This window comes from Protomyctophum parallelum (assembly GCF_964188405.1).
Source record: "Protomyctophum parallelum genome assembly, chromosome: 10".
NCBI classification, from domain to species: domain Eukaryota; kingdom Metazoa; phylum Chordata; class Actinopteri; order Myctophiformes; family Myctophidae; genus Protomyctophum; species Protomyctophum parallelum.
Window position 1 is genome coordinate 20577916 of NC_139704.1, and position 24123 is coordinate 20602038.

General features: G+C 41.1%; 2 protein-coding genes across 2 annotated transcripts in view; both read right to left on the minus strand.

Moving 5' to 3' along the window:
- Positions 1-3419: 3419 nt before the first annotated feature.
- LOC310865719 (ubiquitin carboxyl-terminal hydrolase 2-like) lies at positions 3420-13632 on the minus strand (the record flags this gene model as incomplete). Its single annotated transcript, XM_083774929.1, has 4 exons — positions 3420-4583; positions 5549-5645; positions 8805-8892; positions 13446-13632. 4 exons carry the CDS (start codon positions 13630-13632, stop codon positions 3420-3422), a joined length of 1536 nt encoding a protein of 511 aa, XP_083631055.1.
- Positions 5990-24123, minus strand: part of dnajc12 (DnaJ (Hsp40) homolog, subfamily C, member 12) — a 281213-nt gene continuing 263079 nt past the window's right edge. The window contains exon 6 of the transcript XR_014569806.1: positions 5990-6028. The gene's annotated coding sequence lies outside the window, so the exon portion shown is untranslated. The remainder of the gene's footprint in view (positions 6029-24123) is intronic.

Here is a 24123-nt window from a genome sequence, read left to right on the forward strand (position 1 = left end):
GGGAAGGTATCTGAATCTTCATTAAACGGCCCAAAACCTTACGTCTATAGCTTCCTCATGGTCTGTGTTATCCTGATAAATATATAGCGTTTATATGTCCATGTTTGTTTGCCTAGAGTAGCCTAAATCCGGCGCTGTGATCCCAAGGCAGCAAGCCAACCAATGACCAAAATTGCAATACCGTAACTATACTAAAATGGCCACTGCAGTCAAGTATCTACCTTCGACTTCTTCTATTATGATACCAGGAGATTTAAATGATGACCTGACGACCTGTATATGAGTGTATAATGAGAAAGATGGAAGTATAAAGACCTTCATGTCCAGATTAGGCTTTAAACAATTCATCACAAATCCAACTACAGATTAAGTATTTTAGATAATATAGATTTATTTTAACAAATGTGAAAATATTATTACAGAAATTGAAGTTAGAGACTCCTATTATTCCGACCATGATTTAGTATTGATATCACTATAGTCCAAAATTAAGTAAATTTAAAGCAATGTTATTGACAAATTAAAATAAATAATTAAATAATTATACTATGTATGTATAGTACGTGATAACATTTTTTTAGTGGTTTCACCACTCCCTTACGGAGCCATGTGTGTGGGTGGGTGGCACAGCATGGTTGTTTTTCACCACCTGTGTGCAACCTAACACACAAACACACACGCATGTGCCAGTACAGTACAGTGACAGTACAGTAGAGGGACCCCCACATGGTGACTCTGTCATTTCTCAACCGTTTCAGACGCGGGGCGGCTCGCCCGAATCGGGCCGGACCCCTGGGTGCGTTCATGTGGGTCTGGAACTTCTCCCCCACACACACACACACAGAGTTGCACCACTCACTTCACACGTGTGTGATTTTTTCAATTTATATACTTTTTTTCCCCATCAGATAGATGATTTATTTTTCTTTGAGAAACTAAAAAGGGATCCAGGACACTTCTAAATCGATAGAACTGTATTTCTTTTATAGATAAACTTTTACCATACTTACTACTTTTTACCTAAACCTAATAATTCAATATTTCTAATGTTCTTTCACAGAGAAGCTGATATTTGAGTTTGTAGCGGTCGACAGTACATGCGCGCTCTGCTTGCGCACTAGTAGGTCTACTTGTGTGTCTGCTATTCTTTCAATTTGGATTCATGCGAGGAAACGTTCTTGCAACCCTGGTTTTAGATAAGAGTAGTTTTATAATAGCATAAAAAAACAAATATGAATGCTTTGTTGCAATGCAAAAACTCAGTAAAGAATAAGATACTCAAAAGATGTTCCTATTTAAATACTACTTAGTTATAATAATAATGAATTGCATTTTTATAGCGCTTTTCCAAGTGCTCAAAGCGCTTTACAATGGTTCATTCATTCATACATTGGGAGGTGAAGCAGCGAACAGTCGACGCCAGCGTCCTCACTTCCCACATTCACACACCATTGGTGGCAAGCTCACACCGACCGACTCATTGGAGGAAATGTAGGGTTCAGTGTCTTGCCAAATTACACTTCGTCATGTGGACAGGAGGAGCCGGGATTCGAACCGCCGACCCAGGGAACATTGGACGACCTGCTCTACCTCCTGAGCCACAGCCACCCAAAGTTAGACGACCTGCTCTACCTCCTGAGTCACAGCCGCCCAAAGTTACTGTCCACCACTGGTTAACACTGCTGTTGACTCCTACTGGGAAGGGCACCTGTTCGGTGGAGTGGGGAACTTGGAGAGACAGCATGAACCTCAGCTCATGAGGTTGTTTACGCTCTTCCCAGACCAAGAGCTACAGTAGCTGCAGGGTTTGGCTGCAGCAGCAACCATGGGGGAATTGGCAATGATTGGGGGAAGCATTGTTTCTCAAATAATAACAAACAATCGTTGCTATAGGCAACAGTGATGGACGCCTCCTAGAGTGTGGAGGGGATAGCAAACGCTGGAATTATACACTATACAAATAATGAAAATATGACTGTTATTCAAGGTATATATTCAGAACTATCTTGTGTTTTGTAATTGTAATCAACAATTAAAAATGTACGATATTAACTAGAAAAAAGAAGAAAAGGAAAAGAAGAAACAGTGTGGGCTCTTATATTGACCCACATGATGTCACAAGGGGGGATATAAAAAAGGAATAAAAAGTGGAAAAAACACGAATACATCTACAGTACATTTATATACAAAAAGGGTCTTATACTGTAGATATAGGTATTATTTTAAAAACAAAAAAATGCTTGATTTGGCCAGTCTAATGTGATACCATCTAATACTAGATTATATTCTATAAAACCAAAGTTAAGATAGCTCTCAAATCAAGAAATTGACCTACAGTAATCTTCTTTTGCTGGCTCTGACTAAGGATAAACAACTAATTTATGTTTGTTTAGATCTAACAAATGTATAAGGCTACAGTTCTTCACAATGATGCAACTGTACTGTACAGTATGTAAGGGAGTCAGCTAGGTTAGTTACAGGAAAACAGATGTTGCTGGATTTATGGCATCACATTGAGAACACAGGGGCTGATAGAAGATGACAGGGGAATCTGTAGTGATATAGGTCACAAAGCTCTAATTGTTTTGATGAGGATGAGATGTGAAGATAGAATAATGAAGACAATTCTATAAGGGCGCGTTTGAAATCTTAGTAGAGATGTAAAATGGAATAAAAAATAAGGTAATAATGTATTCGGTAAGAACAAAATATTTGATGTTCAGGTGAGGTTGAGAAGCAATGCAGTCAATAGATTCTGTCTCATGGTTCTTGATGGGGCAATGTCTGAGAAGGAAAATGGTTTAACAAAGACCGTCAACCTTGGGCAGAGTCGGATGAGATTCATTCAACGTTCATTTAATTTCTCTGAAATTCATTGAGGGCAGGACCCTAGTATAAAAACTAAAACAATAATTAATTAAATTAATTAAAACAAAAATAATTACAATTAAAAACAATATTAATGACTCATTGAACCCATGCATAGGGAGTGCTAAAACTGTTTTACCTAATTCGGTGTTGACCCTGCAGACAAATAATGAAATGTAATCATGAGAGCAGGTTGATATGCTGAAGTATGCCAAATTAAAAGTGATGATGGTGATTTAACAGTGCTCTATCATTTTAAATGGTGATTATTGCAATAGTTTTGTGAATCTCTCAGTTCGATACACCATTGCACCAGTCAGCCTTAACTCTAAACCCATCTTAAAGTCTAAGCTGTCCAGTCAGGTCAGTCACCTTGGCATCTGGAACAGGTATGCAGGGTTAGGGCTAGTGGTAGCATTTATTTCCTCCTCCGGGTTGTGGAAAACACAGCCTGTGTTTGTACAAGATCGGATGAGGGCCCTCCTCCATCAACACACCTTAATTCAGCACCCGTCAATCAACCCATCCATCCATATCCATCCAAATCCATCCTAGGAGGCCAACTCATAGAACAATATGTAGGCACCATCAGTACGCACTTTGCTGGAGCATATTGGTGCTACTCTGGAGTCATCGAAATTGTACCATTCTCCTGAGACTGGGCTGCGACAGTAGGATGTATAATGGCCAGTTTTGGTACTGGTGCCCGAGTGGTTGGACAATGCATATAGATTGTACACAGCATTTACGTTGTTTTCAGAGGCAAACGGCTTCAGGTCAAGGTTCTTTGCAGGGAAGGTGACATTGGTGTACAGTTTGGTGGTTCTAGGGGCCTGGGAGAACCGTTTCAGATGAAGCACTAATATCTTGGGGAATTTTTGTATGGTGAACTTCTTTGAGCACTGTCTCTTGACTTTACACCTGAAGCATGTCACCTTCTCATATCCATCAAGGATGTCCTCTTTGGTGAAGAGCCTCATGCAGTCCATTATGGTGGTCATAGGGCCCTTGATGATGGGTAGAGAGAGAGTCCAGAAGGGGTCAAAGACAGTGGAGCAGAACCCACAGTGGTGGCAGGTCACAGTGCTCTTCAGTTGGCCCCCAAAGAGCTCAACTATCTTACTGTTCTCTCTCTCCAGGTAGTTACTCCACATCGCCTTTCCTTTCTCGTCATCCGACATCTGGCCAAATGCCTCCTCAGTGACACGTGGCCCAGTGCCACGTGGCCCAGCTGTGACCCTGACCTCTTTGTGCAGACCATCCAGAAGGTAATGCAGAAGCTCATGTGCGTCATGTTGCTTGAATCCCACAAATATGGGGGCAGATCTGTCGATCTGAGTTTTGAACTTGAAGGCACTAACGGCCTCCCTGCCATATGACGACCACATGGACTGAATCAGCTTGACGAATTCCTCCATGAGACCGCCATTGGTGGGAGCGTTGCTGTTGAGGTCTGTGCAGTACAAGTTTTCCATGCAGTAGTCCCGTAGGCTTTCTGTGTTGCTCAGGCACTGCACAATACTGTTCATGAAACAAGTGTTTCCCAGGTTCCTTAAGCCCACCAGTCCATGGGCACTCTTCAACGACTTGCGTTCCTCACAACCTCCGCTGGGGTAGCTGGAGGTAGAGTAACGTGCAACAGAGGGGGTGACTTTCTGGATCTGGGACAAGCGATGGTATTTAAAATCACTTGAATAGGTGGTGCTGTAGCTGTTCTGAGAAGTGGAGGGGCGAGTAGACATAATGATAGAGGAATAGTTGCCAACAGTGTTGTAGGTTAAAACATAATGATAGTGTTGTAGGTTGCAGGCTGAAGTGATCTTTACATTATATAGGCTGACTTAGCTCTGGTCTGACAACACACAATCCGTTGCTTAACCACAGCGATTTGCACAGGCATATCCTGAATTTAGCATCATATGCCAAGAAGCTCATTCAAAAGTTACATAGTGCTGGTTTAATTCAACTTGGGATTTGAAGTAGCCTACAAATGAAAACAACAATTCTCAAAACTGCCATTAATGTCAACCTTGTTTTATAATAAATAATAATTTATAAAAAATAAACTATAAAACCCTCCCTTTTGATTTGCCATGGTACTGACTGTACCATCTCACTAGGTTCAAACTGTTTTGACTCTGGCACTGTCTGTTCTTTTCAATTACTGACCTTTTCTTTGGCTCTGTCGCTATCTGTTCATTTGGTTAACTGAGTCTGGCTGTACACTACAAAACCTTGACAGATCGATGCCTGTTAAAATAAGGATAACCGTTGCAATGTTTACTATTACAACCATCCATCATTCATTGTTGATAGACCACTGACAAACTGTACATAAATTCTTTCAGGTAGTCACTGTTGAAAGTATATTCATTCTCATGCTCACAGCATTTGCTGCTATGACACCTGAATGTCCCTCTCTGGGGATCTTATGCATTTGTAATCAAACTGAATACAGTACATGCTCAAACATCTGCATTTTCTCTTTAATACAAAGACTGCTCACTGCAGTTTCACTGGAGCCCTATTACTGTCTTTTGTACAGAAGAAATGCATCACTTACGCTGCATTCACAACACATGGAATCAGGCAAGCGGTAGACAGCAAACAGCATACCTGCTGGACGGCAGGAAACAGTAAAAATATTAAATATTTTAACATTGACGCCGTCTGCCGTTACCGTCGCCGGTTCTGGCTGCCGGGCTATCCTGTTCCGTTTAGCGTCCTGCTCCCTCCCGTCCACTAAAATTACTGCCGGTTTGCCATCTACCGCGTGGCTGATTCCATGTGCATGCAGCATTAGGATAAAGGACCTGTGGCTTTCTTTTCTGTTCTTTTTTTTAATATGTTTTATCCCACAATTTTGCAACCCAAGTGGGTTGCAAATTTTTTTTTCACCCAGTGTCAAAAATGTAATCCTGGGCACTACACTTCCTCTGCCAACCTGGGGGGGCAGCGGACTGACCTCATGCTTCCTTCTATGCATGAGGAGTCCAAGCTGCTTCTTTTCACCTGACAGGGGGAGTTTCACCAGCCGGACGTAGCGCGTGGAAGGAACACGTTATTCCGACCAGTTCCTTTCCCCTCCATCAAGCGCCCCGGCTGGCCAGGGGGAGGTAGTTTAGAGACCAGGATTACTGCATGTTTTTTGTGAGGGTACCTACCCTAGGGGGCACAGGGAGAACATGCAAACTCCACACAGAAAGGCCCTTTCGCCAACCTCGCCTCGGGTATGGGCACTGATGAGAGAACGCGCCCACAGCGCCCCGAGCAGGAATCGAAACCAGGACCTTCTAGCTGTGAGGAGACAGCACTACCGACTGTGTCACCGTGCCCCAGGACCTGTGGCTTTCTAGATGTGATGACATACAGTATGTACTGTACTGTATATGGTTTTCCTGACAAAGGGCAAAACATAAATGTGTACATTTATATTTTAACAGCCCATAACTGCATGTGGTTTGACTCATTGCAACTTTTAAATGCCTATTTAGGATGTTCATTGAACCATGTCAATATAGATATTGCTTGTTAATGTGAACTATCAATGATCATTATTGATTATTGATTTGGCATTATTCATAGTTGTGGCATGCAAGTCTTGGTACATTGGAGGAATTATGAAGGGGCCACAAAGGGTAAACTTATGCTATTGTAGAGTCAATACGCGCACACGCACACACACACACACACACACACACACACAAACACACATACTCTCCGACAGGCGTGCATGCACAGACACATCTATGATATAGTCCCATATAAATGTAGACAAAGGACCACAGATTTTTGTATTTCTCGTATTACCCTGTCATATGCTGCTATGATACATGCGCATACGCAAAGTAACCACAGTATACCGCTAATCAACTTACAAATTTCATATACATATACATAGAAGCATTTCCTTTCCAGCTTTCACCTTTCCTTTAATCCACCCGACACTGATCGACATATACGTCACCATCGAAAACCGATTAATCCACATCTTTATTACGTCATCATTGACAGCTAGTTATACTAGTTATACCTGACGTCATATGATACGTATACGCATCAAACGGGGCATACGCAAAGTAACCACAGTATAGGCCTACCGCTAATCAACTTACAAATTACATATAAATATACATAAGAGGCATTTCCTTTAATCCACCCGACACTGATCGACATATACGTCACCATCGAAAGCCGTCTATTACCATACTTAATAATACTTTTTTACCTCCAAAAACTAGGTACGTAGCAAATAGCTAAACCTAATAATTCAATATTTCAAACGTTCTTTCAAAGAGAAGCTGAGATTTGACAGTTTGTAGCGGTCGACAGTACTTGCGCGCTCTGCTTGTGCACTAGTAGGCCATTGTGTGCAACAAGCAAGTAGGCACTCAACAGAGTGCAGTTCTAGTTATTATTATTTTCACTATTTTTATCAGTCCATCTCCAACTCTGTATGCCACTCCTGACTGAAGTTTCCCTGCAGGATAAATAAAAGTACAGTATGCATCTAAAACATTTGGGAAGCGATTTAAAAGCCAGCAAGCTTATAGTTAATTCCCATGGAAGCACTGAGTCAGGGTTTCAGCCGATCAATTCTAGTTCTACTGTTCTTTGATTTCATTCCAATTGTTTAACAAGCACATGATGGATTAGTGACCTTCAGCTGCCAAATTGCCCTCTCTGGCATATTGTCTGTCTTTTTCTAATGTTTGGCATTTCATGACTGTCTGCTGACCCTCTTTAAATCAATAAACATAGAGACCTGTCTCATCATTACCCATGTTTTGCAGAAACTGGTGTCAAAAGAGATTATTATGTACTACCTCTTCCATGGTACATGCTCCATGTACTTCCTATACATTGAGAAATTCTCCTTGCAGGATGCAAGCGCTTCTAGTATAGGTCAAAGCACCCCAAAAAAGTTTGGCTTGGTAATACATGTGTGTCACCTAAAAACAGACCGAGGAGCCAAAAACATGAAGACAGGCCGTGAAGGTAAAATTAAGGCAGTTACCCTACATTTCACACACAAAAACTAGCTGATCTATAACCTCACCACTCGTTGCAACAGGTTGTGAGCTGGTAAATCGACTATTTTCGCTTAATGTACGTGCCCAGAAAAGGGACACTGCAGTTCAAGTGGTTAAAAGAGATTAAAGGAAGATCTGTTGGTTTGAAATCATGGAAACTACATGAAGGTGTGGACAAAACTCAATAAACACCCATAACACCAAGTCACCAACCACTGTCACTGAAGTGATTTTACCATCCAAAATCCAAATCTAAGAACTGTTCTGCAAAAAACTTAAACACTAGCTAGTTAACGCATAATTATGGTTTTTAATCATCAACTGATGGTGAACAAAACGTTAAAAAGATTATCCGAAGAGTATGAAAATAAATGCCTACAAGTCTAAAAATGTACTATACGATGATCAGGCTTATAAGGATTACCCACCGACTACATCTCATTGTAGCAGCAAAGGAACGTTTATGGCATGGTTCTGCATTGAGTCTAGCAGTCTATATGACGGTGTGTGTGTGTGTGTGTGTGTGTGTGTGTGTGTGTGTGTGTGTGTGTGTGTGTGTGTGTGTGCGTGCGTGCGTGCGTGCGTGCGTGCGTGCGTGCGTGCGTGCGTGCGTGCGTGCGTGCGTGCGTGCGTGCGTGCGTGCGTGCGTGCGTGCGTGCGTGTGTAAATATTTTACATGAAACCAAATTTGGCATCATACTGTACGTACGTAGATGACTGATGTCAATGCCTGGCCAGATCTCCATGTGGATCCTGAGAGCAACATGATTCAATTCTTCCCCTAACTGCAAAAAAACTAACGACATCTTCATACCCCCTACGTCTCTCTTTGAGAGCAGCAGTCTCATTCTGTCACATTGCATTATGGCCTTGAAGGGAGAGATCGAGCAACAACATAATAACCTTATCAGTAGCAGATGATGGAGATCTTCAAAGGGCTGCTCTGCCTCAATGTCCACTCCTACGTATGACTTGTCAGGGACGCAGCAGCCTGATCAAAGGTGTTCACAACATGACGTTTCAGCATATCAGGTCTCACCGGCTCACGGGCTATGACGCAACTTCTAGTTGGCTACTGATGTTTGTCAAGCTCTCTCAATGACGGATATGACTTCTAAGCGTCTTCGATGGCACGTCAACGTCAAGCCTACTGAACAGGCTGAGAACTGATCATGGAGAAAAGTCCAATAGTTGAACAAGTGAACTCAAAATGACTCTGTCCAAAAATGTGATCTTTATTCTCTTATATATTCTCATGTGACATTTCAAGAATCACAGTCACAAGACACAATTTGTACACTTTTCAACTGGACGTCCCTATTCTAGGCATGTCATTATAGGCGACAATTATCAAAAGACGTCAGCTCACATCATGTTGCTATCCAACATGTTGTGAGCTTGTACAGCAATATCACTGCATGACATGTGGTTAAAGTTGCACCACCATAGGCTTAGGACTGCCCATAAGGCGGTTAAGACTGAGGTTAGGGTTAGGGTTTGGGATAGTGTTAGTAATCAGTCGGACCAGGCTTTATCCAACAGGTCAACAGGTGAGGACGCTATGCATAATCAAAGAGCAAAAATTAAGCACTAGAACTATTCATTCACATTGAAGAAGGCTTGACCACCGAAACGTGTTTGCCCATGCCTCAAAAGTACCAGAAGGATGTTGAAGTGCCGGTAGCCTGAAAGACTCTCCCTTTCCAAGAGGGGCGGATTCAAACTAGCGCTGGAAAGCTCCGTATTGGTTCACCAACCTAGGTGCCCGCCTCCTGAAAGTGCCCATTACAATGTACTTAATATACAATATTCGTGACCGTAGGTCACAGTTTACAATGAATAATGCATTTCATGTGAGTCACACTTCATGTCAGTCAGTCCGTCCGTCAGTCACTCTGTGTGACACGTTCCATATATGGCCGTCTCCATAGCCTATATGAAGATCATGACACTGACCTCATCAAACTCTGGATAGTAGAGAGATGCTCCGATAATGGGCCATCAGTGATTGGCCGTACCGGCCGATATTCACTCTGATCGGCAATTTACCCTATCTGTGATCGGCAATTTACCCTATCTGGAGAAACTGATCTTTTACACCATTAAAGTGGTAAAAATCAGTCAATCAGATATATAGTATATGAAGTATATATTTGTGGCAGGCCTAAACATTCTCCCCTTCCTCCCCACACAGGAACAGTTTTGACGTGGGTTTTGACATATAATAATTTTGGAAATATTTCCCCTTAATATAGGTCCCAAAAAGGGCATTTTACTCATTTTTCATTTCCACTTTCACATAAGATATCTCAAAATAAATGGGCAGAATGCAATGAAACTTGCCAAGCAGATTCAAGATCCTTTGATAAACCCAACGTTTTTTTTTAATTTATAGAGCAGCATCAGTGTGAGAATTTGGTGATAACACGTAATGTTTAGTTCTCCTGGCATGTCTTTATTCCACATGGTTGCACATGTAGTGTAGCCTTAGTGTTTGCACACTGCACACTCCAGCAACTCTCACTTCGCAAAAGCTGCTCTTTGCCATTAGCTCCAGTGCTCTGTCACCAACTTTAAAGACTTAAAAAAGGTTACCAGTGTGCATAAAAACAGTGTCACAAACAGTGTCACAAAGTGCATATTGATGTAATGTATTAGTAAATAAAGGTATATGTGAAAATAATTATGTGTGAAATGATAACATCATATAAGCAAGGATATGTCAAATATGATATGGCACATATGGTGGAAACCTGCTTAACTACCTTAAGAAATCTGTGGTCATCTCTTATCATTCATGGTGCCTTGACAAAAAGCCTGATAATAAAATTATAAACAGAGACACCTAAAGCCTGATTTATTCTTAGCCGTAACTGTAACAGTATTGCTAAGTAACAATAACCGATATACAAGCTAGTATAAATTACTTAAGCATTACATGTCACAGCTCCACTAATGTGAAGCTGAAAACAGCAGCCGTTTCTGTTCCAGTGCTTGAGCCCGACTTGTGACAAATAATAAAGCGCAAAACCAGATTGAGTATACCTTTGTGAACACCACAATCAGTGAGTTTTACTTTTATGCTAATTATATCAACGCCAGCTCTCTGCTCAAACTACATTATTCTTGATCCGTTATTGTCTCTGCTGTCGCTCAGCTGTTTGCAAAGGCTTTGTGTACTTGGCGAGATTTCATTAGTTCTGTTTGATCTATTTAATTTGCTCTCAGAGGCGGGGATCGAAGGAAGTGTCTCAGTACTCCTGTTCCACACTTCTATATTATTTGTTGATCGGCGTGGGATTACTGGTGTCTGTACACAGAGCCTTATACTTTGGATGATACACAGTATTAAGTTAACCTACAATGTGTTTACATTTCCTATCTCTCACGTAAAAAAACTGCACTTTTAAAGGTTCCCTCTTAAAGGACCACTTCACCACTTGTCAACCTATCTTCATATAATTGGTCCTCACTAATGTTCATGATAAAATGCCACCATTTTTTTCTACTCTGTCTGTGTGTCATATAGGAGAGCTGTGGGGAGTTCCGAAACCCGTCCACCAGTGACATCATCAATGGGGAATCCAAGCTAATTCCTGAAATGTTGCATTGCGATAATGAAAGCCATCGTTCTCCAAATCTAAATATAAAAATGTCTTGTTTAAAAAAGAATCTGCGTAATGATGTCACCGGTGGACGGGTTTCTGAACTGCCCACAGCCCTCCTATATGAGACAGACTGAGTAGAAAATAATTATGGTATTTTATCATGAACATTAGTAAGGACCAATTATATGAAGATAGGTTGAAAAGTGGTGAAGGGGTCCAAACCACACCAGTCGCAACTCCTTGTGACTTGTCGCAACTCCTTGCAACAAAACAGTTTTAAGGTCAACCACACCTAGTTGCATGTTGATGTTGCAAGGAGTTGCGAGGCGATTGGCGAATCATTGGTGCTGTTTGGGCTTTAGCCTTTGAAAAAGACCTGCAATTATTTAGTAGTCCTGGGGTAAGAAAAGTGATTTGCAAAAACAGCTGTTCCTCTATTCCTTTGTATCTTGCATTACTGACATTACTTATAATAAACGACAGTGGAGTAGCTGTCTATAGCGCAGCCTCTCTAGCACGTCTGATGAGTAACAACGAAACCTTTTCTTAAGACATATTGATTACTGCATTTAAAGCAATAGATTATGGCATACTACCACTTTACTGTGTGTTTTAACCTGTAACAATACTGTACAACATATTTTAATTAATTCGTTTTTTTAATGTTCTTTTTTCACCTAAATGTCATCATTGATGTTCATTGCAATACCATTGGTCATGATATTTGCATATAAATACCCCCCACAGAGGCTGAAATTCACACAAATTAAAAATCTCTGGACTGTGCAATTTTGAAGAAGTGTTAACCTATGACCTTTGACCTTTAACCCTGATAAAAGTGATAAATAACTGTAATATATGTTTGTCTAGAACATGTTTTATTTATTATTGTAAAAGATATTCCCCAAATGTAAATTATTAAATTATTATTATTTTAATAATTATTATAAATGTGCATAACATCATTTCAGTAAAAAGTAGTAATAAGGTTGAAATCTCTTTTTTGCAAGTAGAAATTAATCCGGGTTTTACAGGGTTAAATATGCTTTAGTCTACAGTAAAGTCCTGAATGTTCATGTATCCATTCATTCCTAATTTCCCAGAGTCACGTCCAACTCCGAGAGCCGTCCATTTGGTTACATCCACTCTCTCAGAGTTAAATTAACAGAGAATTAATCCATTTCACCGAGTACACTCTGAGAGTTAAATGAACAGAGAGGACTTGTTTACTGTGCGTGTTGCATAAGGTGCACGGGGCAGCATTGTTTCTCATTAGGCTCCAGAGTGTTAAGATGCCAACTGACAGCAGTCCTGGGGGATAACTCTGTGCTGCTGCCTAATTTATGTGGCTAGTGCAGCTCAGGAAGCTCTCATCCTACATGCTCTCCACATCGGCCTTCTTTACACGTTAAGATCAACCTCAGGAACACTGAGGGCAATGCAGAGGTTGGGTATATTTGGATGTCCAGACAGAGAGGCAGTAGCAGGTAGGCATTTCACTTTTATGGAAATGTAAATTATATATTATTGTGTGTGTGTGTGTGTGTGTGTGTGTGTGTGTGTGTGTGTGTGTGTGTGTGTGTGTGTGTGTGTGTGTGTGTGTGTGTGTGTGTGTGTGTGTGTGTGTGTGTGTGTGTGTGTGTGTGTGTGTGTGTGCGTGTGTTTTGTTGAGCACTTCTTAAAATAGCAGATGCCACGTTGACTGTGCTGTAACTCGTCTTGTGTTAAAAGTGAAGGAAAGCAAAACATTAGAACATTCCATGTCAAGGACAATTAAAGTTACACAAGTTCCATTGCTGCTCCCAGGCTTGTTCTATGATCTACTCTGATTCAGTGGATATGTGATTGATCGTCGCTTCGTGCTTCAGACTTGTTGATCAGGCATGCAGAGTTGACTACCATACAGTAGATGCATTTTATCGAGTCTGACTTTTACTTTCGCGTCTACGATAGTCTTTGCTAGCACGCCCCAGTGCGTCCTGCACTTTCACCAGTAAAGGCCGTACTTGTGATGTCTTGCTCCCCTTTGCCTCTGTGGTGTTGGGTGAAATCAGCGTGCCACATCTGTGCTCGTCAGTGCCACCAGAGGGCTCTACGGTGGCATATTCTTTGGACACCTGCATCCCGTCCTCAATCACCCCACCTGGCCTGAGTCTGCTGCAATCAGCTCCAGATACTAGTCTACAAGAGCCTGGCTGTCATGTAAAGAAAAAGTCAGACTCAATAAATACATCTATGATAGCTCTTCCTGATTACAAGTCAGGGTTTCAGTCTATTTCACATTTCCTGGATCCCCTTTGGCTAGAGAAAAATATGTGATTTGATTTCTATCTGTTCAAGGATCTGACAGCAATCAGTGGTCTTTTGATATCAAGCTTGCACTGCTCCATATCATTTCCATTGCACGGTATGGCTACAGTGAATCCAGATTCATATACATTTGCAATCGGGAACTTCATAATTGAATGAATACAAAATAAATTACAATCTGAACATAACTAGAACCTCTGCAGAGGTTGAAGGTGGTCTATCGACTCTCTCTCGCCCTCTCTCTCTCTTGTTAAATGGGAGAGTGGAGACACTTTATTGTGGGACGACCGGAAGAGGTATTGAACAGTCAAAGAGAGTTCTATCAATACGAGTTAAAATGTGCCACAGACCCTTACAGATGAGAGGTACTACGTTACACCACTGCCAAGCTGTGATTCCCTCTTGGAAGAGCATTATAGGTTTGGTGGTCTCTTGCTTAACACCAGGGTTCAAATCCCGGTAAATTTGTGGAATGGCTTTAAAAAGAAAATATTTTTTTTTTACAAATAACATTCCCTTCTAAACTACCTCCTAAAAGACTTTATCACAAGGGTATTATCAAAAACCTAGGCTTCAAAAAGTACTGCTCATTCAGGTGAGCTATTATGGTTGTACTCTAGGTAATGTTTGGGATTCTTCAATCTCTGTCCAGTCAGCGTCTAGTCCCTGACAACGTGATAAACAGCCACATTACAAATCAAGTTCATTCAACAGTGTGCTTTTTGAAGGATAGCATTTCAACCAAAGCAGTGAGAGTGATTTCCAACAAAGTCTTCAACAATTTCTAATCCAGAGTGTCAGACAGTCAGAGAGAGAGAGAGAAATATTTAACTCCCATTTCTTGATTGATAATCTTCCTTGATACAGGTCAGTTTTGTGGTTCCCTGAGCCTGGCCATTGATCATTCTGATGTAGTGTGACTGACTGGCCAGATGCTCCATGTTGGAAGTGGGCTCAGTCCATTGATTCTGCTGATGCTGCGAGGAGAGGCTCTGTGGACACCGCCAGTGTTACAAGTAAAAGTCCGGAATTCAAAATGTATTTGAATAAAAGTATTAGTAAAAGTACTATTTGGCATCAAATGGTATACGTAAAGTACCAAAGGTAAAAAGTACTCACTATGCAGAATATCACATTTCAAGCTTTCAAATGTATACCAGCTATTTTCAAAAGAGCCGAAATGTAGGCATATATATATATATATATATATATATATATATATATATACACACACACACACACACGGCTGAAGTGGTTACTGTATGTTTTGTAATAATAATCAATTTACAAAGTAACTAGTAACTAAAGTTGTCAAATAATTGTAGTGGAGTAAAAGTACTATATTTGCCTCTGAGATGTATTGGAGTACTATTGGAAATTGGAAATACTAAACAAAAGGACAAATACCTCAAAATTGTACTTAAGTAAAGTACTTAGTTACTTTCCACCACAGTTTTTGTATTGTTATTCCTTATGTTTTGATATGCCAGTGTAGTTTCCTTAACTATGGTATGTATACCTGCTACAGGAGCATAAAATATTTTGCTATCATCTTTATATTGCACCGTATACACACAGCATTAGTAAAACAAATAATAATAATAATAATAATGATTGCATACTTTGCATGGAAATGTCGCAAAAGTTTCTCCTGCGAACCAGTGCCCCCCATGGGTAACAGAGAACCATTTGAGATGTTCAGTTTGTTCATAGCGATCACACCGCCACCACCCACCCCCTACCTCTATGCATTGCCCTGGGCACGGAGTCTGGATCTGACAGGGAGGTCCTAAGTTTATGCAGCGTAGCACTCGGGTAGGCACACACCATTACCCTGCAACCCTGGGTCCCTGCATGACGCGCACGCACGCACGCACAAACACACACACCTACTGTTGGCCCAGAGATTTAAATTGCCTGCGCTTTGCGTCCCAAAACGCAGTTTATAGTTATGGGACGCAATACACCAACAACCTCTGCGTCCACAGGATGCACTACTGTACTCAGCATGTACAGTAATAATAATCCACGTGAAAAAATATATCACGGTAAAACAATAATCCATGGACACGATCATTTTTCGTCCGACCTCATCCTACGTTATAAACAATAATGATGCTGGCCCTCTCTAGCCATACAGAATACACTGTGCCAGTTCTGCATGCTGGCCCTCTCTAGCCATGGTTGCAGCATTTGATACATACCGGTATATGTAGAATGTTGTGATTGTGAGAAAAGGATTGCTTTACTTTCTTCATTGATACAAAATCTAATATAATGAATACGAATACGAGTTAAAGTCTTAATTATTTTCAAAACCTCAAAACCATACTTATAAGTATAGTACTTCCAGTGATTACTTTCCACTACCGCTTTATGTACAAGTGGAAGACTGGATGTGCAATAAATTGGTCTTGCGTTAATTTGCATACAGGCAGTAGTCATGCTATAGAACACAACAGCTGGAGCTGCTCCCACTGACATAGTAAACACACATAAGGACTGATGGATTATTCATGTGTAAGCAAACATGACATGTTGACTCGGGGGCAATCTTTTAGAAGAAATGTCATGCTGGATTGCGACTAGTCTAGGTGACAGGCGCATTCCCCTGGCAGCTGTACAACCACAAGTACATCTGTTTGCTGCGTGTGTATTTAGAAGGATCCCTGTCATTCTCAGCTCCAACTGGGGTTATGGGGAAGTGGTTTTATACTATATCACACACACGAGAGAGAGAGAGAGAGAGAGAGAGAGAGAGAGATTCCCCACACAACACTTGAACCCCAGCATGCCTATTCTGAGGGGAAACATTTGCCAAAAATAGCAGATCTACAAGATCAGCAAGTTTCAGTTCAGGTCAGTTTAACTAAACTAAGAATAGTTATGTGGTTAAAGAAAAAGACCTCACGGCCCGCTGAAAAGAGTAGAATAGTGAGGCTCCCACAGCATAAAACTTGACTGCATGCCTTCAGAAGCTTTCTTTTTTCCTCGCCTCCTAATTGTGGGGGTGAACCTTTGACAAATCTACAAGCTCACAACACGTCGCAACGTGATGTTTTGTGCCCTTGTAGATACCGGTAGTCTATTTTTGACGAAGAGATTCTGTGATGGTGACCACAGTTGAGATATAGCCGAATGGATAGAGCGCTTGCATAACGGACTCGGGTCCTTGCAGCTCATAAGGAGCTTGTGGTCCGTGTAGTATAGTTAGCTGAGTCACCAGGCGCCCACTTCAGAACATCCTTTATGAATGTTGGGATGGATATTTTAGAGACTGCAGCCAAGGGTGCATGCACATCCTGCAGCTTTCTGCGACATGTGAGAATGAATAGCCCAAATGCTCTGCCCCGTGGCCTGACCTTCAATTGAGATAATATGATAATGCAATATTTCCCTTGCTCTCTGTAGTACAGTATGTGGATGTTTTGGTATGAGACTGGCTGGGCATAGTATGTATGTGAATGTTTTGGAATGGGACTGGGAATTGGTATGTACTGGATGTGAATGTTTTAATATGGGAGTGGGAACAAGTCTACTGTATATGTGGATGTTTTGCAATGGAAATAGGGCTTTGGAATAAAGGAGCCTTGAAAACCTCTGGCTTAGTCTGCTATTACCATGAAAGTGGATCAAATCACTACAGAACCCTATTTACATTGGCTCCCGGTCTGTAAAAAAACACTTCCAAAATGCTACTGTTGTGAACTGAATGGTTTATGGCTTAAGTACAATTCTGATCTTATGCTACATCATGAACCATCCAAACCACTCAGGTCATCTGGGAAGGTTTACTTTCTGAACCCATAATGTGGAGATGCAGTGTACAGGTGTTATGCATCACATATCTGGGACAAACTCCATGAAAACCGCAGGTCTGCTACAACTCTCAATGATTTTGAGTGGAAGCTGAGGACGTTTATGTTTGCCATTGAATTTACTGACCCCTTTTAAAAATGTATCCAGTGCTGTAATTTTATTTTATTAACTTCTAAACTAGGCTATTAAATGTCCTTTAAATGAAAGCCTGGGTATCAAGGCTAACAGCACTGTCTTAATGCTTTGTGTAAGTACTTTGAAATGCTTTGTTGAAATGTGCTATACAAATAAACTTGCCTTGCCCATTACCTCTCCACCATGGTGAAGCAAGCAAGATGGATGCAGGTGCTCCGCTCATCCTTCCAGAATGTTTATGCAGCATTGCAACTGAATTTCCCCAACAACTCCTATCTCTGTGAAGGTGAATTTATACTCTGTTGCTCCACAAAAATAACTGATGTTCGTCGAGTGGTTGCATGGCCAATGCGAGGGAGTATAAATTATCCCCAAGTCTCATATAAACTTTTTGGCACATCAGGCGTTCTGTTTGCTATCACTAATGCTTGAGCATACAAATGGCACCCCTTTTTTTTTAGCTCTCTTTCCTTGGCTTGCCAAAAGCAGATTGACTCCTGCTGTCGTCAACCAGTCACAGCTGTAGTCTGTGTATTTTGGCCAGGCAGACGTCAGTCGCTACCACTGATGCTAGAGTTTTAAATTGGCAAAACTCTTACAATCTCTCACTCCTTGGTTTGCTCATTTGATGGAATGTTGTACTGTACTTCTGTCTTTGAAAATTGATGGCTCAAAAGGAGGCAAATATCTGCTGGCCCAACATGAGGCAAATATTTGCCATTTCAGAACCAGTACTTTGGAATACAGAGACTAACACCTCATTAACACAGGCAAGGAGACTCCAATCTAACTTGTTGAACTACGTACAGTAATAAACTCACCAATAGTAAAAGTATTTACACACTGTAGTTGTATCCATTGAGCCTATGAGGCATATGCTTTTTCCAAAGAAAATCTGTCTTGAATAGGCATGTAACGATTAACTCAACTCACGATACAATTCCCCCCCTCCAAGCTTTTTTTCAATTGTTTTATTTAACTACATTGCAAAAGAAGCAGCATTACTTTGGAAACATAATTGCCTTCCTTGATGAGCATCAACGACCATCATCACCTGGGCACAGTCACAGACAACTCCCCTCTACTTTTTTATCGATTATTTTATTTCAATAAATTGATTCATATCGAGATTAATATGGATATACGATATATCGTTACATGCCTAGTCTTGAATGCTGCCAGTGCCACCGCCGCCCACCTACACGATATGATATGAAAACAATCAGCCAGGAATGGATTAGTACTTAAGTTGGAGAACTACCTACAAAACAGAGCTCACATATGTATGTCTGCTGTAGAAAAGCAAAAAAAAAAAGAAATCATAAAAAATATAAAAAATAATATTAGCGATTACTAGATTTTTGATTTACAGTGTCGACTACAGTTTTGCTAGTCGAATATAATGTTAATGCCCTAGCGCCTATAGTTCATTTTCAATGAGACCTGCGTTTTTCATGCACACACCCGCGACTTACCAGACCTGGATTCTGTTTAGATTTTTCTTGAGCAGACCTGTAGCAGACCTGTCGTTGATCCAGGCAACAACGTGTGCGTTCCTCGCTTCCCGTTTGAAAGGCCCTTGTTCCAGGATAATGAGGGTTCATAATGTAAAAGCAAAGTCACAGGTGTGTTTTGGTTTTGGCCCTAAATCATGGAGTGATTTAAAGATGAGCAGCAGCCGTGTTTTAAAATTCTATTCCCAGTGCAGCCAGTGCAGAGATCTGTTATATTGACATGTGTTCAGCTTTCTTAGTTCTTATTAGAACTCTAGCAGCTGCATTCTGAATGAGCTGCAAGACTTCTGAGATCTTTCGAGGAGAACCGAAATAACGGATTTTGTTATGGCTATTAAAATGTATAAAATATACATTTTAATAGCAAGTCAAAAACAAAATCCAACTGAATCCATAATGATCCATAACAAGATTCCTGCAGGTTTGTCATAAAAGACAGGGTCACACAAATGGAACCAAATGGACCCATTTGTACACTGAGTTACAGACCCATAAGGGTCCATTTGGTTACAAACTATCATTTAGTTGGGGTCCCCCCTGGAACTCCCTCAGGGACCCCTGGGGGTACCCGGACCCCACTTTGGGAACCACTAGTCTAAACGACAGCTAGGACCAGTCTTCAAAATCATTGAGTCGTTATAGAATCTCCCAGCGGAGACTTTAATGCTATAGATTCTGTTTAGCTAGTTCACTTGCTATACGTTCCATTTCTGCAAGTTTCTGCGAGACAAAAGATAAGATCTGAAGAGCACTGAAATGATGTAGGTCATCCTTGAGCCAGCGGTTTATTTATTGAATCACAGCACAATAATCTCAAGTGAATGAATAAATCAATAATGTTTGTCTCCAGCTGGCTGCATGCACCATAGTGTTTTTGGGAGACGGTGCATATAAGCTACCCACCCCAGGGTTAAACTACCCTAGGAGACAATCAATTCCAACTTTGCTTGGTGGGTGGTGATCCACCTGAACTAAAGCAGCACCCACAGCTGTGGTTGTATGATAAAGGGGAAGGGGTTAGGGGAGGGGATGATATTGTGATGTCACTATATCACTGTTTTGACTGTCACGGTTTCAGCCTCCAGAAAGAAATCCTAAATACAAAGGGAAGACATCATTGCACATAACCACACCAAGGGGTCTAATGAAGGTCTGACACTTCATAAACACATGAAAAACTGCAATTTATGAGAGATTAAAGATAATTCAAATTATCAATTGTGGTACTACAGAGCTGTTTACTTTCAGTCATGGTTTCTCTTCATTTAATCCCTTTTGATGTTTTGCCTGAAGTTCAAATTAATTAGTAATGTAAGGGACGGTTGAATATTTGAAATAAAAATGATATGCGCTAATAAGCGGTGACATCATCGTTTCTCAAAAGCTCTGTTTCGCATGACTACACAGATCCACTGATCTGGACATTTTCGAAAATCTTCACTTATTTATCCGTTTCCAAAAACCTCCGTTTGAGTGGCCAAAAACGCCGTTTGTGTGTGGCTGAAAGGCCCAAACGCACAAAGAAATGTGCGTTTTGCAAATCCATATACGTGTAGCCTGGGCCTAAATCATCCCGTCTAATTATAAAAAAAGATCCTGTGTTAGCCCTCAGCTGTCCAGTCACTAGTCTCGATAGATTTATTCTTAGCTCCCGTTGTTGTTGATCGCATCGAGAGTGGTTTGGCTACATCTAGCTGCTACAGCCACATCCGGAACAGCGTCCGGTCCGTCGGTAAAAGTGCTCCGTTGCTATGAATCGACTGGGCACTATAATTTAATGGATTAAATAACCCCGGGCGGGTGTTAAATGTATGATTTCTTCAGTTCACCATCCAAGCCTGTTGAGCAAGACTTTGTGTCATTCATAATAATATTGTGCCCGGTTGGCAATGACAACTAGAGTTTGACTCTACAATATTGGTCAGCAGCCCGTTGCGTGTGTTGATGCCCCCTAATAGGGACCAGTTGCACTATAGGAGGCATCTGTTGATCTATTATGTTGGTGGGATCTGGTCACCTGGAGGATGATGGATGCAACAGGAGAAAGCGCATCACATCCCCAAAGTCCCTTCCACCAGGTGGCCGATGAGATATGTTGGCATGAGTTTCATAATCCGTCTCATTCCCAAAGCTCTTGCTTGGTAGAGTACTTCACCAGAATGCCAAGAACCTTGCTTTCATCAAGGCCAAAGGTGCACGGCGAGCGAGCCACAGCAGTGTTGTAGTGTTGGCAGTATAGTGTGGGCTGCTAAATGTGATGAGAGAATGCACTGTGCGTGCAGAGGATTGTACTGGATTCCTGTAAAATGGCAGAGAAGAGTACTCACTCTGCTGCTGCAGTGCATGGTTACAATTAAGTTAAATGCCATACGTTTAACCAAACAACACGTACAGTAGTGATTTTATATTGAAATCATGCAAATTTTTCCTGAAATTGAAACCATAGATACTGTAGGTCTCCAAAAACTAATTTGTTTTGGTTCAACTGAGGAGTTTGTAGTGAAGGTAAGCTAGCATCAAATATTACAGTTCCTATACTTGGTTGTAGTATCTGTATCTGTGAAACATTATTTCACAGATACAGATAGGTGGTTTAATAATAGAGAAATGTAACTTCTGGAACATCTTAGTGACATGATAATTAATCACTTTGACTGTAATTACCATTATCTTTATTTGGAGGTAAAAAGGGGAAAAGAGCAAGATAAACGTCACTCTGGTGACCCACTTTAATGCAAATAGACACTTCCCCCCTCAGGGTAGTATTAACTTAGACACCTTCCCCTGTCCTGTGTTTTGTTAGTATTAGGTATGTGCTGCATACTAATGTGCATATTTGTCCCAACCATCACTGCTTTCCACGCTTGAGGATTCTAAATGGTATTGACTGTTGCAGGGAGTCATGATAAATAATCTTTCATGAGTCACAAAACTATAATCATAAAACAGCAGTGAACCATATAAACACTGATTACCAAACCATTGCTGTCGGGCATCACCACATTTCAACTTTTATTGTTTTTTTTGTTTTTGTTTTTTCCTAAGAGTGTTGCATAAAAGCAGCAACACTAGCCGATCAACAAGCTCGCAATGTGTAGCACAGCGATGTTGTGAGCCTTAAAAAAAAAAGGCTATATGTGGGGTTTAGAAATATTTAACCAATGAAATATATTAATAAAGAGCTTGTGAGTAAATAATATTTACATTGGATCCATTGGAACACAGGTACTGTAGGCCTACTTTTCCCCCCCCATTTCCTGAAAAGTAACGGCTTTGGACATACAAGGTTTCATCACAAATTGCTCCTCCTTTTCAACTCCCATTGTGACCCAGAAAGGCTTTATGAAGTTTCCAATATTTCTTGAAAGCCAGGTGAGATGGATACACAGATAATCATGTCAGAGTACGTTTGGTTTTGACATAGAATGAGAATTCCTCATAGAGGGAAAAGGACTTGATGGGAATACTGAGCGTGCTGCTGGTGAAATTTATACTGCCAGCTGTTCAAAGATTTATTATTTTAATGTCAGAACAAATTCAATATAAACGGGAGCGCGGATCCCCGCCATACTGGCCGGGTTTGCCTGCCCAGGGCTATAATGGTAAATGGACTGCATTCATATAGCGCCTTCCTCCAAAGCACTTTACATTACAATTAGGGATGCACCGAAAATTCGGCCACCGAAAATATTCGGCCGAAAATGGCTAAAAATGTATTTTCGGCCTATTCGGTTTCGGCTCAAATAGGACGAAAAAATATCACCGAATAGTAGTAGTGGTCCTAAAGTTGTGAATCGATATAATTCAACTAAACTGTGGGAAAACACAGATGTACAAGTCCAAAGCGCTGTGCATTGCAACGGGTAGATAACTTGTAGATCTGCTACTTCCAGCGCAGGAAGGGCGCATGCTTATGACGCTCTTTACCTATGCATCAGCAGCCAGCGACGCTGCGACAGTCACAACACACGAGCAGCAGACGGGATGCACAGACAGATCCGACACAACTTTATTGCACACATCTGTGCTTTCATCCACGCTTCCATAGCCTTTTAAATCTTATTTCCCATCCACGGGCACAAGCAGTGATATCAGCAGCTTCCACCCGATCTGTGGTGATGTTCTGTTGTCTGACGAGGGAAGCTACTAGCTAGTAGCTAGCATGGGAGCTAACGTTAGTTTAACTTCCATATAGTTAGAAGGAGTTAGAAGGAGTCCTCCTTAATAACACTATGTACTTTCCATCCGTTCCCCAACGAATACCGGAAGACTCGACCCGGTGCTTGCCCGTTTGTCCTCCCGGAATTGTCACCAGTGAGGGGGATAACTTTGTAATATGCTATTGGCTGTTTGTATTCTTTTTGGAAAAATATAAAAAGATACTCCTGTGGAAAGGCTATATTATTTTACTTATATTGACCCTATAAACAATTTAGTATTATTTAGTATATGTAAGGTTTTGCACACTCAAATGGTACCTCGTCAGATAATCCCCACATATCCTACAACAACTTCTGTGAACAGACTTCACTGTAGTAGCTTTTCATAAATTATATTTGTACTTAGGCTGTCTGCTGTCATGAAAGTTTATAGTTAGAGAAATTCAAAGTCCAGCCGTCTGCTGTCCAGCCTCTCCCACCCCTCACATTGGGGAGAATTCTGGGAGGAAAACAGAAACGGGGCGAGTCTTCTTGTTACCTCCCCAACCCCTCACACTCTCTGCTGCGTTTACACGGGCAGACACAAAGACGAATGGGAATATCACTTGGAGCTTTAACAATGAATGATAGACTGTATCGTTGCGTCTGCCCGTGTTTAATGGTCAGGGTTTCACTG